The sequence below is a fragment of the Ambystoma mexicanum genome, chromosome 3q (assembly GCF_040938575.1).
Source record: "Ambystoma mexicanum isolate Mex_15411 chromosome 3q, UKY_AmexF1_1, whole genome shotgun sequence".
In the NCBI taxonomy this organism is placed as follows: Eukaryota; Metazoa; Chordata; class Amphibia; order Caudata; family Ambystomatidae; genus Ambystoma; species Ambystoma mexicanum.
The window spans coordinates 135,628,543-135,644,721 of NC_090926.1; the positions used below are offsets into that span (position 1 = coordinate 135,628,543).

General features: G+C 50.7%; 1 protein-coding gene across 2 annotated transcripts in view; it reads left to right on the plus strand.

Moving 5' to 3' along the window:
• The window catches only part of AAAS (aladin WD repeat nucleoporin), a 730,668-nt gene that overhangs the window by 554,318 nt on the left and 160,171 nt on the right, over positions 1–16,179 (plus strand). For both annotated transcript variants that reach the window (XM_069653320.1, XM_069653321.1), the window contains one exon: positions 7,881–7,941. In XM_069653320.1, coding sequence (XP_069509421.1) covers positions 7,881–7,941 — 61 coding nt within the window. The remainder of the gene's footprint in view (positions 1–7,880; positions 7,942–16,179) is intronic.

Here is a 16,179-nt window from a genome sequence, read left to right on the forward strand (position 1 = left end):
TCAGATTTTTACCACATGTTCAAGTGTTGGGAGTCCTCGTGCTATAGCTCTCGAGCTTTTACTGCGTTTTCGCACTTTTTTCAAAGAAATGTTCTCATTTTTCGGTTAAATCGAGCCTCAAGCTCCACCGTTCTACTTCCGATCAACGGGGACCCGTTTGGGAATTTTCTACGCCCCTCAAGGGTGAAGTTTTCGTCGAGTTACGCTTCTTGGAGGATTCCAGAAGATCTACCTACCATGGACATGGCCCAGGACAAGGGAAGCTTGATGCCCGGATCCAAGCTGTTCAGGAACTGCCCTGGATGCGGGTTACAGAATGTTTTCAAGGAGGACGAGCATTCGAGATGTCTCTACTGCCTTCATGAGGACAAGACGTACGTGGAGAAGGACTGTGCGTTCTGCAAGAACCTATCGGAACGGACCATGAGGGATCGTCGTTCCCACCTCGCCAGCTGGCTGGAGAAGGGCCCAGCAGGTGAGAAGAAAAGGTCAGAGCGCTCTTCTAAGTCCTGTGAGGGCGCCCCAGCGACGGGGGCCCAACAGAAGACTAAGCACGGCGAGTCAGCGGGCACCGGGAGTGCCGAACGGTCAGGCTCTTCGGCTGCCAGGCAGGGCGCGCCTTCCCCGGCACCATCGGCCACGAGCCAACGCTCTGGTTCGGGGAAGAGGAAATACGAGAACCCGGATAAGCTTCTGGAGAAGCCCTGGTCGATCTCCAAGGATTCGGCTGAGGGGGAGCGAGGCGGTGACCCTCCCCCCAAGGTGAAGGTGTCAGGCTCACCTGATTCCCACGGAGGCGCAGGTCTGGCTTCGAGTGCTGATGCTTCTTCTATGGTGAAGCGCAGGACTCTGAAGATGGACTCACTGGCTCGCAGGAATATTCCCCTGTGCGTGAAAGGGAGTATTACCTACTGACGGAATAATGCTCAAGCCTCCCACTCCCTTCCAGCCCTCCACGATACCCTTCCTCGATTCCCCGTGAAGTCTCACCTTAGGGTCTGGAAGGATGAGTTCTCCATCCTGCTTCTGATGCAGGGGCGCGTTGAAACCCAGTTACTTCACTGGATTGAGGTTTGATGGGAGTTCAAATAAGCTTGACTATTCAGGTAAGGCGCTGTAAGAGTTCTGTAGCAAGTTCAAAAGTTCAAGCCTTATAATAATGTTCATTGTCTTATTGCAGCAAGCGCTAATCGCTTATGTCTTTTTTCCCCTTAGGGGCCGGGGTTCGGAATGCCGGAGATATGGCGCCGACCCGAAGTGAAACGTGCAGTTCCAGTAAATGACAGGTAAGTTCTGGATGAGCGTTCGGGTAATGTCTTTGCATTCGCTCATTCAATGTCTTTGTCTTTTTTCCCCATAGGGGCCGGGGTCCGGAATGCCAGGAAGCGGCAGGACCCAAAATGAAATGGGAATGACCCAACAGGTAAGACTTAGAAGGAAACTGAGCTTTTCCTATTCCCTTCCTTCTCTCACCTTGTGTTCTTGTCTTTTTCTCTCTAGGCTCTGGGAAGTGGCTGCGGATCCGGATGATCGCTGCTGAAGATGGAGGTGCCCATGAAAGGTGAGTGAAATGCAGCGCTGCAGCGATCGAAGCGAAATGCTTTTAAAATGATGTCTTCCCTTTCAGGATCGTCGGTGTGAAGTCTCTGTGATGCAGCTTTAGCAGGTAAGGTCTTCTTTCTCTCCAATTCTCTCTTAGCAGGTGACCCAGGATGCAGACAGGCGTGGCTGAAGTCCAGATGCAGGAGCTGACACGGTGAGCGTCCAGCTGCGAGGAGCAGAACAACGCGAAGCGTGAGTTGCTGATCGGGCATGGTTTAAATAGCTTTGGAAGAAGTTCCAGGTATGTATCCTTCCACCGATCAGGTATGTATCCTTCCCCGACCACACCCAGGGGAAAGTAGGTCCACAGGTAAAGTAGTTCCATTCAGGCCTCAAGAGGGCCTGGATGTAGCAGCATGGTCTGCATCAGGTAAGGGCACCTTAAAACACTTGAACACATGTCTAGCTTTATGAGCCTGGCGCCTAAGGCGCCAGGACAGGGGTCCAACATGAGCCTGGCGCCTAAGGCGCCAGGACTGTGTCCAAAGGGCCCCAGCTTGGGCCCGCTGGCACTTCCCTGGGCGAAATGATGCCTACATCTGGGGTTGCTGGGTCGGACTTGGCTCCTTGGAGGTAGGCATCATGACAGAAGGCCTCAAGCGCGCCAAAGGTGGCGAAGGCCTTGATGCACCCGGCTAAGGCCTCTATCGAGGGAGTCGCGGCGGCCCTGGCGAAGCCTGGGGAGGCTACACCAGTGGAAGCGATCTCGGGGCCCAGAGTTTCCCTGCCACCGCGGAGGGAATCCTCTTTCCAGCCCATCGACAAGACCCCCGTGAAGACCCCGGTGGAAAAAGGGGGGGGGGCGGTGGCCATCACAGACACGGATTCAGTCTCTGAGGAGGAGCTGGTGGAAACCGTGAAGAACCTCAACGAGAGGTTCGAGAAGGTACGATCCCCCGGGAGGGATCCCGAAGAGGTGGCCGAAGAAAGTGACAGTGGCACCAACGAGGCCCCAGTGGAGGAGCAGCCATCCCTCCCGTCGCAGCCATTGCCCGAGCCTCAGGACAACTCGGCAGCCATTCTGATGGCAATCCAAACCTTATGCACGGAGATAAGGACGAGATTACCACGAACCCCGGCGGACGATCCAGAACCGGGCCCGTCGGGAAGCCCTCCGAACAAGCGGAGGAGAGTTCACCCCTCCCCGCCCTTCATGCCCCCACGACCTGTGGAGCCCTCACCCCTGTCACGGGACCCCAGGGATGACACGGCGACGGATACGACGACGGGGACGGATGACGGGACGGACCTTCCATCACCACTCCCTCGGGCTTCCCCGCCCAACGAAATTGTCTCCTTTCACGCCATGATCGCCAGGGCATCCAAGCTCTTCCAGCTCTGCCCCGAGGAACAGAAGGAGGGTTTCCTCTACCAACGGCAAGAGGCCAAGAGAAAGACGGTCCTCGCGGTACCGTTACTCGATATCTGGGATGAGGGACTTGCGATCCTGAAGAACCCGGCCAAGAGGGACAGGTACGAGAAGAAGTACTGGGTCCCCGACGCCGCCCCTTTGTGCCTCAGGGCTCAACCTGCGCCGGATTCGGTCGTCCAAGCGGCGGCCAAGAAGAAGGCGGCGGGGGCAACAGCCTCAACCTCACTTCCCCTTCTGACGGCAAGGGTAAGAAATTGGACGCCATGGGGCGATGGGTCATCTCGACGGCAGCGACAATTAAGGCGGCCAAAGCCTTAGCGATTGTGGCCCGTTACAACAGGGAGCTATGGTACAAGATAGCCCCCCTACTGGACTTCCTACCAGAGGACAAGAGGGCGGAGGCCCTGGACATTCTGCAGGAAGGTGAGGTGGTGTCGGACCACGCCATAACGGTGGCAACGGACATTGCCGACACCGGGTTTCGCCAGTTAGGCAACGGTGTTTGCCTTCGACAACGAGGCTGGACGTGCAGAACAGGGTTTTGGACATGCCGTTCGACGGCAACAACCTGTTTGGGGAAAACAGTGGATGAGTCGCTGCAGGCCATCAAGGCTGACACAAAGACGGCCCGAGCCCTGGGAGTCCTTCAGCAACGACGGCCCTTTCGGAGCGCCGGAGGCAGACAGGGGGCCTCCAAGGGATCAGGCGGTGGCTCCTCTACATACCACCAGGCGGCCCGCTCCTCGTCCCAGGAGGCTTAGAGAGGTTGCGGCAAGCAAGGAGGATCTCGGCGTCGTCGCCAAGGAGGGCAAGGCCGCCTCCAAGCAAGATTGAACCGACCGTAGCGTTGGGCCCCCACCGAAGCACCCCGGTGGGAGGCCGGCTGGCGAAGTTCGTCAGCATGTGGGAGTCCATTTCCACCAACCGTTGGGTGCTGGATGCCCTGGCCCACGGGCACACTCTTGAATTCCAAAAGAAGTGCTCCTGCATTCCTACCGTGGCCAGGAAGGAAAATCACGTCCCTCAACTGCTGTTGGAGGTAAAGGCGATGCTCAAGAAAGGTGCCATCGAGCTCGTCCCCAAGAGGCTCCGCTGCTCTGGAGTATACTCAAGATACTTCGTCAGAAAGAAGACAGGCGGTTGGCGCCCCATCCTGGACCTACCTCGGTTGAACAAATACATCAAGGCACAGAAGTTCAGGATGGTCACTCTCAGCATGTGCTGGGACAGCTGGAGGAGGGCGACTTCCTATCGTCGTTGGACTTGGAGGATGCTTACTTCCACATCCCCATCCTAAAAGGACACCGAAAGTTCCTCAGATTCGTAGTCCAAGGACGCCACTACCAATTCAGAGCTCTGCCATTTGGATTGAAGTCGGCACCCAGGGTGTTCACAAAGTGCCTAGCACCAGTGGCGGCGCGGCTGCGCCTGCAGGGGATCCACGTCTACCCCTACCTGGACGACTGGCTCATCCGTGCAAGGACAAGAGAACTCGCCGTCAAGCACACGGCGAAGACCGTCCGCTTACTCGCGGAGCTGGGTTTCTCCATCAACTACCCGAAATCCCATTTGGTTCCGTCGCAGGTGACACTGTTTCTGGGAGCGAAGCTCGATACAGTGGAACGATTGGCGTCTCCGTCGGAGGAAAGGACGAAGGCCATTTTAGGCAAGGGGCAGCGCCTGCTAGCCACGGACGTGTCCAGGGTGAGATCCATCAAGTCCCTCCTCAGAATGATGTCCTCATGCATCTGTCTAGTGCGCCTGTGCAGGCTACGATGCGTCATCTACAGGAGTTCCTCGACGCCCGCTGGATGCAAGCGGCGGGCAGCTTCGAAGACAAGATCCCGCTCAACGAGGTTTTCCGTCGAGCGATTCAGTGGTGGGGCACCCGTGCACACCTCACGGCGGGCACGGACTTGCAGACCCCAGCACATCAGGAGACGGTGACGACGTACGCCTCCCTGGAGGGGATGGGGTGCGCACACCGGAGATCTCCACGCAAGAGGCCTTTGGCTCCAGGAGGAGAAGTCCCTCCACATCAACATCTTGGAGCTGTGCGCCGTGTTCTGGGCGCTCAAGTCGTTCCTCCCGTCCCTCAAAGGCAAGGTTGTGAGGATCTTCACCGACAACACCACCATGATGTTCTACATACGGAAGCAGGGAGGCACCAGATCCCCAGCCCTATCCAAGGAGGCCCAGGATCTGTGGCACTGGGCTGTCGCCCAGGGGATGTTTCTGGTTCCCTTCCATCTGGCAGGAATAAAAAACACCATCGCCGCCTCACTCAGCAGGGAGCTGCGCTCGTGCCACGAGTGGGAACTACGCCAGGATCAAGTGGATCGGCTCTTCCAACGATGGGGCAAACCCCAGATCGACCTGTTCGCGACGGTGACGAACTCCAAGTGCCAGAGGTTCACCAGCAGGTTTTCCCAGCCGAGGAGCATGGGCGATGCTTTCTCGTTCCCCTGGGACGGCCTGTTCCTGTATGCGTTTCCTCCGTTGCCGCTGCTGCTTCGACTCATCAGCCAGCTCAAGAGGTCCCAGTGCAGGATGATCCTCGTCGCACCGGCGTGGCCGAGACAGATCTGGTTCCCGGACCTTCTGGACCTCTCAGCGTCCCCACCAGTCAAGCTGCCGACGGACGCAGATCTTCTCTCTAGAGAGGGAGGCGCCATTCTTCATCACGACCCGGAATCGCTGAACTTGCAGGCCTGGCTCCTGCAGAACTAGAGTTTGGAGGGTACGATATCTCGGCTGACTGCAGAGAGGTTCTTGCAAAGGCCAGTGCGTCCTCAACTCTCAAGTGTTACGGACATAAGTGGAAGAGGTTCTCTGTCTGGTGCCGTGCACAGAAGATCAACCCTCTACGGATTACGGCACCTAGAGTGCTACTATACCTACTGTCGCTGGCCAAAGCTAGACTGGCTGACGCTTCCATCAAGATACATCTGGCAGCGATACACCAGAACCGCAGGACAGCCGTCCTTGTGGTCTCATCGACTGGTGAAGGAATTTATGAAGGGACTGTTCCGATCGTTCCCGCCGGTGAAGGCTCCAGCCCCGGCGTGGGAGCTCAACGTGGTGCTGACCAGGCTCATGGGGCCGCCATTCGAGCCTTTGCATTCGGCTCCGTTGAAGTTCCTGTAATGGGAGACAGCGTTCCTTGTGGCCATCACCTCCGCACGACGCGTGGGAGAGATTCAGGCCCTATCCTGCAAGCCTCCATACTTGACTTTTCAAAAGGGTGGTGCTGAGGACGCACCCCTCTTTCATGCCCAAGGTGCTGTCGGACTTCCACCTTAACGAGCCCTTGGTGTTGCCAGTTTTCTTTCCGTCGCCTTCGTCGCCGGCCGAGAGGACTTTGCACTCGCTGGATGTAGCCGTTTGTGAACTTTGGACCTGTGAACCAAGGGAAGGCTCTCTCGAAGGCTTCCATTTCCAGATGGCTCTCCGGCTGCATCATGCACTATCATCGGTTGGCCAACTGACCGTTGCCCGGCCGTCGGAGACCCCATTCGACCAGAGCGATTGCTGCTACTACGGTGTTCTTGTCTGGTGTGCCCCTGCTGGACATCTGCAGGGCTGCTAGGTGGAGGTCGACGCACACCTTCACGAGATTCTACTGCGTCGACCGGGATTCCAGGGAGGAGTCCCGAGTCGGCCAAGCAGTGCTGCGCAACCTGTTCGCCTGAAGGTGGGCCTGGTGAGGAGATAAGAGTTGCTTAATGTTGAGTTTTGGATGTAATGCTTAATGTTGAGCCTTTTGCCACCTCCCGTGGTTGTGCATGTGTGTACTGCTATGTATTCTTATATTCATGAGCATGTGAATCCATGCCAGACCCCATGCTGGAGAAGGAACAAGTTACTTACCTGTAACTGTTGTTCTCCAGCATGGGTCTGGCATGGATTCACATGCGAACCCTCCCTCCTTCCCCTCTGCGGCTCTTCACTTGGTCATACTGCCACTTTACGTGCTACCAAATCTGAGGATGGCTGCCGGGGGAGGGGCTTAGGGAGAGGGCAGTCATTGGCTGGGGGCAGTATGACCCAGAGACCAGTGATTCGTTACTACTAAGAAAGACAGATCAGAAACGAAACTGATATTGAATTTTTTCTTTACCGAGGATTCCCAGCCTGACAGGGAATATTCATGAGCATGTGAGTCCATGCCAGACCCATGCTGGAGAACAACAGTTACAGGTAAGTAACTTGTTCCTTCACACCTGCGTCCCCTTCCCCACCCACCCAATTTCCACATCCCTAGCTCCAACCGACCTCCGCCCCACTTACCTGGCGCTCCCTTGTCCCTCATAAGCGCTGGGAACACTGTGTCCCTGGTGTGTCCCGTCACAGCCGTGGCCACCATGGAAAAGGAGAAGGCACTACATGTGGTTCCCATTTCCCTTGTCTATGGGAGCCATCTTGTTTTGTAGTTTTTTCAAGTTGAGAAACAGGAAACACGCTGTTTCTCAACTTGGGCAGGGAGGGGTGGTTCGTGTACCTATTAGCAACCCTGAAAAAAGCATTCTGGGGTTCCAATAGCAATAAACACCTCCGGGTGGGGGCGTTACCGCGTCTGGTAATGTGCCGGGCTAACAATAAGGTAACTATAGCTCAGCCCCAGGACATTACCTGACCCGGTAATGCCCCCACCTGTTGGGGTTTGATTAATTAAAAGCAGTCTCTGTAATCCAAGAGCCCCGGGTCCCCCATCCATCTATGGATAACCTTCGAGCCCCCCTATGGGGGCAAGCATCACAGTTTCGAGACCACAGCACTAAACCCTTTGAGATCCAAACAGACGCATAGGTCTATAACTGATGACGAAGCTAGTTGGAAGGGGTGTCATAGACACGTGTGGGAACTAGCCCGGTGTCTACCTAATGAGATCTTGTTTCTCCTGCAGAGTCTGGGAAGCACAGACATGGACGTGTGAGCGGTGGCCTACTCTTAAAGGACGCTGTCAGGTGAGTTACTTCCCGTGTGCTAGCTAAATACATTTATTTTCGCACTGCGCATGGAAGATATGGAAGGCCATTTTCTCTCTGCTTTATTGCGGGCGTGTGTTTCCCGAGGATACTGAGCAGAAAGAGATTGAAGTGACTTACATTTGTGAAATAATGTTCCCAGCATTTATATTATGAAGCCGGGGCATTTTGTCTGAATAAAGGTAATGATCCATGGTGTTGGATTCCTGTTTATTTCATCCTTCACGATTCCACACATTTATGTTTTTTTGTGTTGTTTCCCAAATAAACATCAAATTTTATTTCATTTTTTGGAAAGCAACCAATTAAAATAAAGGTGTTGATCTAATGTCTATCGGCTGGGAAAGATTATATAAGTCGAGAGGCAAAACTCGTGAATTCACTTCACAAAGGATTTTTTTAAAGCAAAACATTGTATTTGGAGTGTTGGACCAAGGATGGTCTGAGACAACTCCTATTTCTTTGGGTTCGGAGGTGTATTTCTTGTTATGAGCTCCGTTCCTAAGGTTTTTAAATGCACAATCCCTCCTAATGTTGGCATAAGGGTGTGACCTGCTTTGGGAATCTCTCTGATCCGTATTTGTTTAGTCAGGTCACACAGAAGCCGACCGGTTTCAGTTGTGTCAGGGTTATTAGAACCACTTTCTTCAGGGCTAAGGACCCGCACCGATTAGCGTGCGGTCTAATTTCCTCTTCTTGTGGTGATGAATCTCTAATATTCAAATAGGAGTTTGCCCTATATTGTGAGAAGAGCGGGATAAGAGAGGGAGATGGAAAGGGGGAGAGTGCCGTAAGGGACATATCCCGCAGGTTACCTCGAAATGATAAGAGTCATAGTGTCTATATCTTACCCATCAAAGATGAAACAACTCCCATATGTCAGGGTCCTGGATCCGCACAGGTATAGTTATTAACAGTGTCCCGAATCCAAAATGATTGTGTATTCCTTGCAAACCTACAGAGAAAGTATCATCTATGAGATTTCAGGTGGAATATGATGGAACTCAAAGGGATTACCACGTTTACATAAAAAAAAAATCAATTAAAAACTAGCTCAATCATTAAGCAGGTCAACTCATGGAGAGTTTGGCCTGAGGTGCACATCGACCCATTGGGGTATTTCCATCCTATCAACCAATAACTAACTGAGTCGCTATTAGTATTGTTTATGAAAGAACCTCCGTGAAGCAGGAGATCTATAAAGAAATACTCCCAAGGTGATCATTTTCATTAATCTGGGTCCCATCTAAGGGAGGTGATATTAATATAGGAATGAACCTCACGAGGTGCGTGCGACTGGTCCACAGTATGGTACAAAATGTGAGAAAACAGCCCAGAGCGCAAGGCGGGGGAGGAGGCTTCAGGCGTATGGTTTGGAATTACATACATTGTCCTACAGTGAAAACTCGAGCAGCTCAAAACACGAGGAAGCTCGAGGGAAACGCTATAGCGTTAGTGTCTTTGGTATTGCTTACCTCCCGATGAATTGAAGGTGACTCCTAGAGATTCATCCCAGAGCCCATGTCAGTTCGCAGAGCAGCGTCTCAAATATGTTTGTATATCCTATGGCACACTATCACGTGATCTACTACGTGCTGACCATGATTTCTGGAAACATAGTAGACACCAAAGAAGGACCACGTGCATGGCGGCCATATTGGTGTGGTGTATCGGTCTAGTGTTTAGGGAACGGCAAGCCTGCTTATGATGTAAAGGAGGGGCCGTTTTCTCAGAATAAGACACCCGCTGGAAATGAAGAAATGGCAAACTAATTTTTTTCTTTGAAGAAATTACCAAAAATATTGCAAACAACGGGCATTGAACTTATTTAAACAAAAGTATAAATGTATATAATGTGTGTGCAACAACACTTAGAGAGGCTCTGGTGTCGACCTGGTGCTCTTAGATTAGTAGTTGGACAACACATTAAGTGCTACAAGGAGTGGTACAGTATGCATACTGGGACACTGATGGTGATCGATTCTCAATGTATGTAAGCCTAAAAGGCAAAGAAATTATTAATCAAAACATAGCAGTAGGTGTGGCATTTTAAAATGTAATTGTGTTGCAACAAAACATCCTGTCTGCCCACTGGAGAGGAGGTCCCAGACATGGCCTGCACCCCAGCCCCCCATTTCGAGGTACCAGGGACTTACTCGCCGAGATATGTAACGTATGAGGACCAAATGAACCAACAGAGAGCAATTCTAGGCCTCTGCCCAGTGCCCATCGGAAATGCAAGACCTGTCAAAGTGCCTATAACCAAACAGCCATGGGCAGCTCGGTACTCACTGAACAACCGTACCAGCAGCTGACACGAAATGAAGACTACTTACAGGCCGTCCCCGAACAGACCCAAAGAGCCCTAATGGAGGGTAAATGGTGACTACATAAGAGCCTGGACAGTCGTACAGATGCATGTAAACGACAAACGAAAAGGATAACATGAACATAAACGATGAACGAAAGTTGACGCACAAGGGCGAAATGCTAGGAATAATGTAATGGACGTGTAAGAGAAAAGATGTTAATATAAAGAAACGTCACTGTGAAGTGAGATGAACATATGTTACTGACTGAAATGCATGTAAATAGGATTGGAACGCAAGAAGCTAAGAGAATTGTACTGCTTGCATCGCTTAGTAGAAGTATAGAGCGGCAAGCGCCAACTATATATCTACCTCAACGAAGCACATTATACAAGTGCGACTCCATTTTGTAAAGCAGAATAAAGCCCAGACTTCAAGGGGCAGAAAAGGCAGAGCGCCATATTCCAGCTAAAACTAGAAGGGAAGTGCGGAATCGAAACTCAGTAAGAAGTAGCTCATGCCTCGGAATTCGAGGTCAACTCCAGGAAGGAAGGAGAGCGGCAACTCCGAAGAATCGAAACTTCAGAGCATGACTGCCAGCCAGTGAAGGTTGAGATAAGGAGGCCCTAGGCAGGTGGCGAGGCTGAACTAAGGATCAAATACAGGAAAAGAAGGAAAATGAAGCAGATTCACAGTGAACAGACACGTGACCAGCCGGGCGCTAAGAGGCACCAACGTTTGATGTCACCCAGTACCCGAGGATGCCATAACATTTCCTGATAAGAAGCCACAGTTTCGAGGCCGTCCTCGGCCAACTAATTGACACATAGCCCTAAGGTACTGATTGATGGAAGGGAGGCAGGGTGAATCTTGGGGCACAAGGCACCTGGGTGTCTATTCTGCATGCTGCTAATTAAAGTGGAGATTTATGCCTAGGGGTGTAAACCACCCAATCACAATGGACCAAATAATCTAGGGTCCTATAGCCGTACAACCAATTAGACGTAGTTCTAGTGACGTCTATCACGAGTGATGTAGAGGGATGGGCGTAGACACCCACCCGATAAGAGTTATCCAATCCTCACGTTCTATTACAATATACAGATATAGCACCTATACTTAAGTTACCTTTTCCAACCAATAGAACTGAATGTCAAACTTATGAGTTTTACACGTCAATGATGACGCGAATTTGCTATAAAAGTTACTGTTTGCATGAAGGATTTGGGAGTTGAAGCGAGACAGGCGATCGCATCACTGTTGATTACCATTTGTTTCCCCGTTTTTTGTACTTGTCATTAAACGGACTTCCCTTTGCCAAACCGTTAACTTGTCCTTATTGATTGGTGTTGGAGTAAATTAATCCCGCACCCCATCCTCCTCAAGGTGTGGCTAACTTGTTTTAAGGTGCCGGAGGGCGAGCTCTGAATCTCATGGGCCCGTTCAGAGGTCACTCCGCCCTCTTGCACACTTGGTAGCGAAGAGGATGGTTATTGACCATCGAGTATTGATTAATTATTGATAAGACACCTATTGACCGCCGACACGAAGTAACTCTAGGTCTTCGGCAATATCACAAGTCCTTTGCCATTCGGCTGAGTAGACTGAGAAGCTTCCCGTGCACAATGATAGTGTAAGTCCATAAAATCTGCAGTGGGTCTGAAGGAACCTGCCTTACAGAGCATAACCCTTCTCATTCCTATGGGCAGCAGATCGGATGAAAAAAACGGAGAGGCGGTAACGAAGGAGGGGCTGGTGATCCCGAAGATCCAGAGAGGAACCATGCGAGCGGTGAGTGAACGAGAAGACTCAATACTTTGCCAAAAGTTTTTTTAGACACCAGAACAAGTAAGGGAAAAGGTAACGGAGGGTGGCGGAAAATAAAATAATCAGAATTAGAGAAGACTGTGTATATGTATATGTGTATATATATATATATATATATATATATAGGGATAATGACTCGGGTATAATAGAGGGAAAAACAGTGGTTACCGGGATAGATATCCGAGAGAAAAACTGGTTACCGGGAGAGAAAAACAGTGGTTACCGGGATAGATACCCGAGAGAAAACTGAGGATACCAGGAAGGACACCTGAGAGAAAAAAGTAAGAGGATTCGCCTTGTTCCTGCGCTTTAATATAGCGGTCAGAAGAAACGTGAACTCAGAGCCCATATAATAGGGGACGATTAGGCTACTGTGACGATTAAAGACGTCACAAAAGGGGTTCATTTAAACTTCATGTCGAGTATTGATTAGAAGGCAGAGATATATGTGTCCAGCTGGTGTCTGTCTGGTCTGTCAAGTGTCTATTGTACGTGTTCTGTTATATGTCACATGCAAAGAATTGTGTATCATTGATTGTTTGATACAAAGGTTGGGTTTTACGCGATTCTGTAACTAAGAGGGAATCGCCAATGGATTGATGTTCTTGAGTAAACTGATGATATAGAAGTTTGGCAGGAAAAAATTGGATCGGAGCTTGCGTACGTGGTGCTCGCTCATATTGTTGGAAGTATTAAACGTGCATGAAAATATTGTTGGTAACAGAATTTAAGAATGGAGGAGATTACCCCACTTGCCCACCTATGTAAGCAGCTGCCCAAACATACCCCCAAGCTTAAAAAATATAGTGCTGAGTGGGTTAAGGGTACCGCCCACAAGATGTTTATGCCGTGGCCACAGAACGGGTCTTTATCGAAAGCCGTTTTACAACATATGACGACTTATTTGCATGCCACATATACCGGCAAGAAACTAGAAAAACGCCTTGCCGTTCTGGAACTGTGGAAAATGTTCGAACAGCCAAAGGAGGAAGAACCTCCCGCAGATTGGATATTAAATTTATGCACAGAGGGGGGTGAGACGCCTACCGCGCCACCAGCCCCGCCTGAGCCAGAGATCGAGGGAAGTCAGAGGGACTCTACCCGTTAAGAGAGCTTAAGGCAGCCACCGGGTATAGCAACCCCGCGTATGAGTCACCTACGTACACTAGTGACAAAATCAAGGGGAAGCATCAGGAAATTAATCTTACCTCCGCAGTCCCGAGGGACAAGGAGAGACGCGATAATGAAAGAAAGGGCCAGGCACAGATTGGTGCACCTCTCGATGAAGGAAAGAAGTGGAAAGGAAGTGAAGACAGAACAGATGAGATAGCATTCGCAAAAGAAGAATGGATGGGAGGACAGATATTGTTGAAACTCGATGGTAAGGGAAGTGATGATGTGAGACCGAGAGAGAAGTCTGATAAGATGCAAAGAAGGGATAAAGAAAAGGAGAAGGAAATAAGGGACGAAAGGATAAAAAGGAAAGATAGGCTGTCGAGAACAGTTACATCGCGAAGAGCAAGAAAAACAGCTTGTTCGCAAACAGAAGGCAGCCTATGAACAGTACAGACAGAATCAGCAAAGTTTGGGAGAAGAGCAAAGAGTACGTGAAAAAAGGATGAAGAGGCGAAAGGATGAGGAAGTTAGAAGGGTAAATGAAAGTAGGAATGAAAGAAAAGGGGAAGAAGAAAGGACTAGAGAAGAAGCGAGGAGACGCAAGGAAGTTGACGATGATATAGAACGTAAGCGTAGACAGAGGGCACGCGATCTTGAAATATTTGGAGCGGGAAGTTAAGAAACCCAATCCTGTTGTAGAATGGGAAGATATTGAAGAATTCTTTCCTGCGTATGACTTAGTACCAGGCACGAGTGGGGCGAATAATGAAGATGACTTAGACACCAGAAGTATTGGAGAAACGATCGGTAAAATATGACGAAATAGGGTTGGAGCCAACATCCCACGGGGAAAGGGAAGACGAGCGCTTGGAGAGCACTCAGTTATATGATACAGAGGAGGTCACCCGAAGTAGTGGGAGCGGGAGATTGTCCCTGGACAGGCTAGAAATTAGTAAGAACGATGAAGATGCAAGGAGTTGTATGAATTCGGAACAATCAATGTCCGACTCCGGTGAGGAGACGGAGGACGAGGCACACGAAGAAGGGAGACGGCCCGAGAAGCGGCACCCAAGGGACAAAGGGGTACAATGGTCAGACGCCAGTGAGTCTGCATCTAGGGCATCAGAGTCTGCCCTAAGGAACACCCCACGGTCAGAGGGGGCTGTCAGCACCTGCCTATGTAGACAGATTGAGGACGCTGCCAGGTAGACGGCGATGCGGAAATGTTACCCCAGCGATAGACAGGAGAGCTATGGGGAAAGAGGAGGAGGACTGCGCATTCCAATTCCCACTACTAGAAAAAGGGGGACTAAGACCACAATATATTCCATGGCCACACATGGACAGAGAAAACCTGAAAAACAAGCTTCCAATGTTGACATCGGGAGCCGGGAAGTGGATACACGAGATAGAAAAAATGACAGGGGGTGTCACATTAGCTATAGGGGTCATTAAGGGCCTCCTGATCGCCATACTTGGTGAAAGAGCAGACGATGTATGGAAACGAGCTGGGTACCCTGGTGTAACCATAATTAACACTACCCATGACGAGCGCCATTTAATAATTGTAGAGCAGCGATGTGGAAAGCGCTACGAGTATTGTACCCAGACACTTCCGATATGGGAGCTATAATGACTCGAAAAATGAAAGACTCAGAGGGTCTGTTTATTTATATCCAGAATTTTCAAGACTCATGGGTGCTCGAAACGCATGAATCTTGGACGAAATCTATCCCTGTATTCTACCATATATTGTGCCAAGGGTTCCCAGAACCGGCGCAGAAACAGCTCAAGAAATTGTTAGGAGTAGAGGCTAAACCGTGGGCCGAAATACAGTTGACTATTGCACAGTACTGTAGATTGTTGCAAGAAGAAATTGAAAAAACGAGGCATCTCGTAAGGGTGAGGAAGCAAAGCTGTTGCAAAAGAAACTCTCAAAGTATACTCTTGAAAGAGCTATGCTGACCAGCCCAGCTGAATCGAACGTACAACAGGCGACTAACCCATCGCAGAATAACCAGGGTAACAGGATTTTACCCGAGGGGAAGGGGATTCAGAGGAAGTGGATGGCAGAGTAATCAGGTAGGTTTCCAGAATAATCCAGGAGGCTTTCAAAACGCGCAGATTGGCAATCCAGATATGTCATATGGATAGATAGCTCGACCACTGCCAGCATGTTGGCTGTGTGGTATGACGGGGCATGTGGCACGCGCATGCAGAAGCCAAGGCAGGTGGCAAAATGGACAAGGAATGGGAGCAGGCACGGTGAATCTGCCTGCTATCCCACAACAGGGCGGTGCACCGAATCACACAGTGCAGCAGCAAGCGCCGGGCTTGCAGCAAGATGTGCAGCAAGAGGTTCAACCATCAAACATGGGGAACCTGCCACAGGGGCAATCCCAACAGGCACCGCCGCAATGTCTCGGGGCACAAACTCCGGAAGGGGAGGCAACCCTGGGAATGGAGAAAATACACAAGCATACAGTGGACCGAACTTATACATGAAATAGGACAGCTTGCTGGGAACCCTGATGTGTTCTATCCCATCAGTGATACCAGACCCTAACGGGGAAACAAGGGTAAATGTCGTCGAAGGGGGAAAGAATATTCCTTCTTAGCTCACACGGGCGCACCGCGCTTGTGCATACGAGAAGGCAAGTTTTCCTTGTCGGGCCAGGCCATAGATACTCAGAGTTTTACAGGAGCTCACAGCAGAGTTCCCTTTACGGACAATCTCCCAGTCTCTGTAGGAGATTGTGAGATGAATGTGCCTTTACTATATTCATGTCAGACCCCAGTAAACATTTTGGGTCGAGACTTAATGACAAAGTTGAATATGTCTCGTTCACAGAGGAGGGCATACTATGCTCCACTCCAGGTTTGCATTATTCGAACGTGTGCAAAATGATCAGAGCATACTCGGGACGCATAGCCATGAGAGCTATACCATTAGAACCAGAAGTCT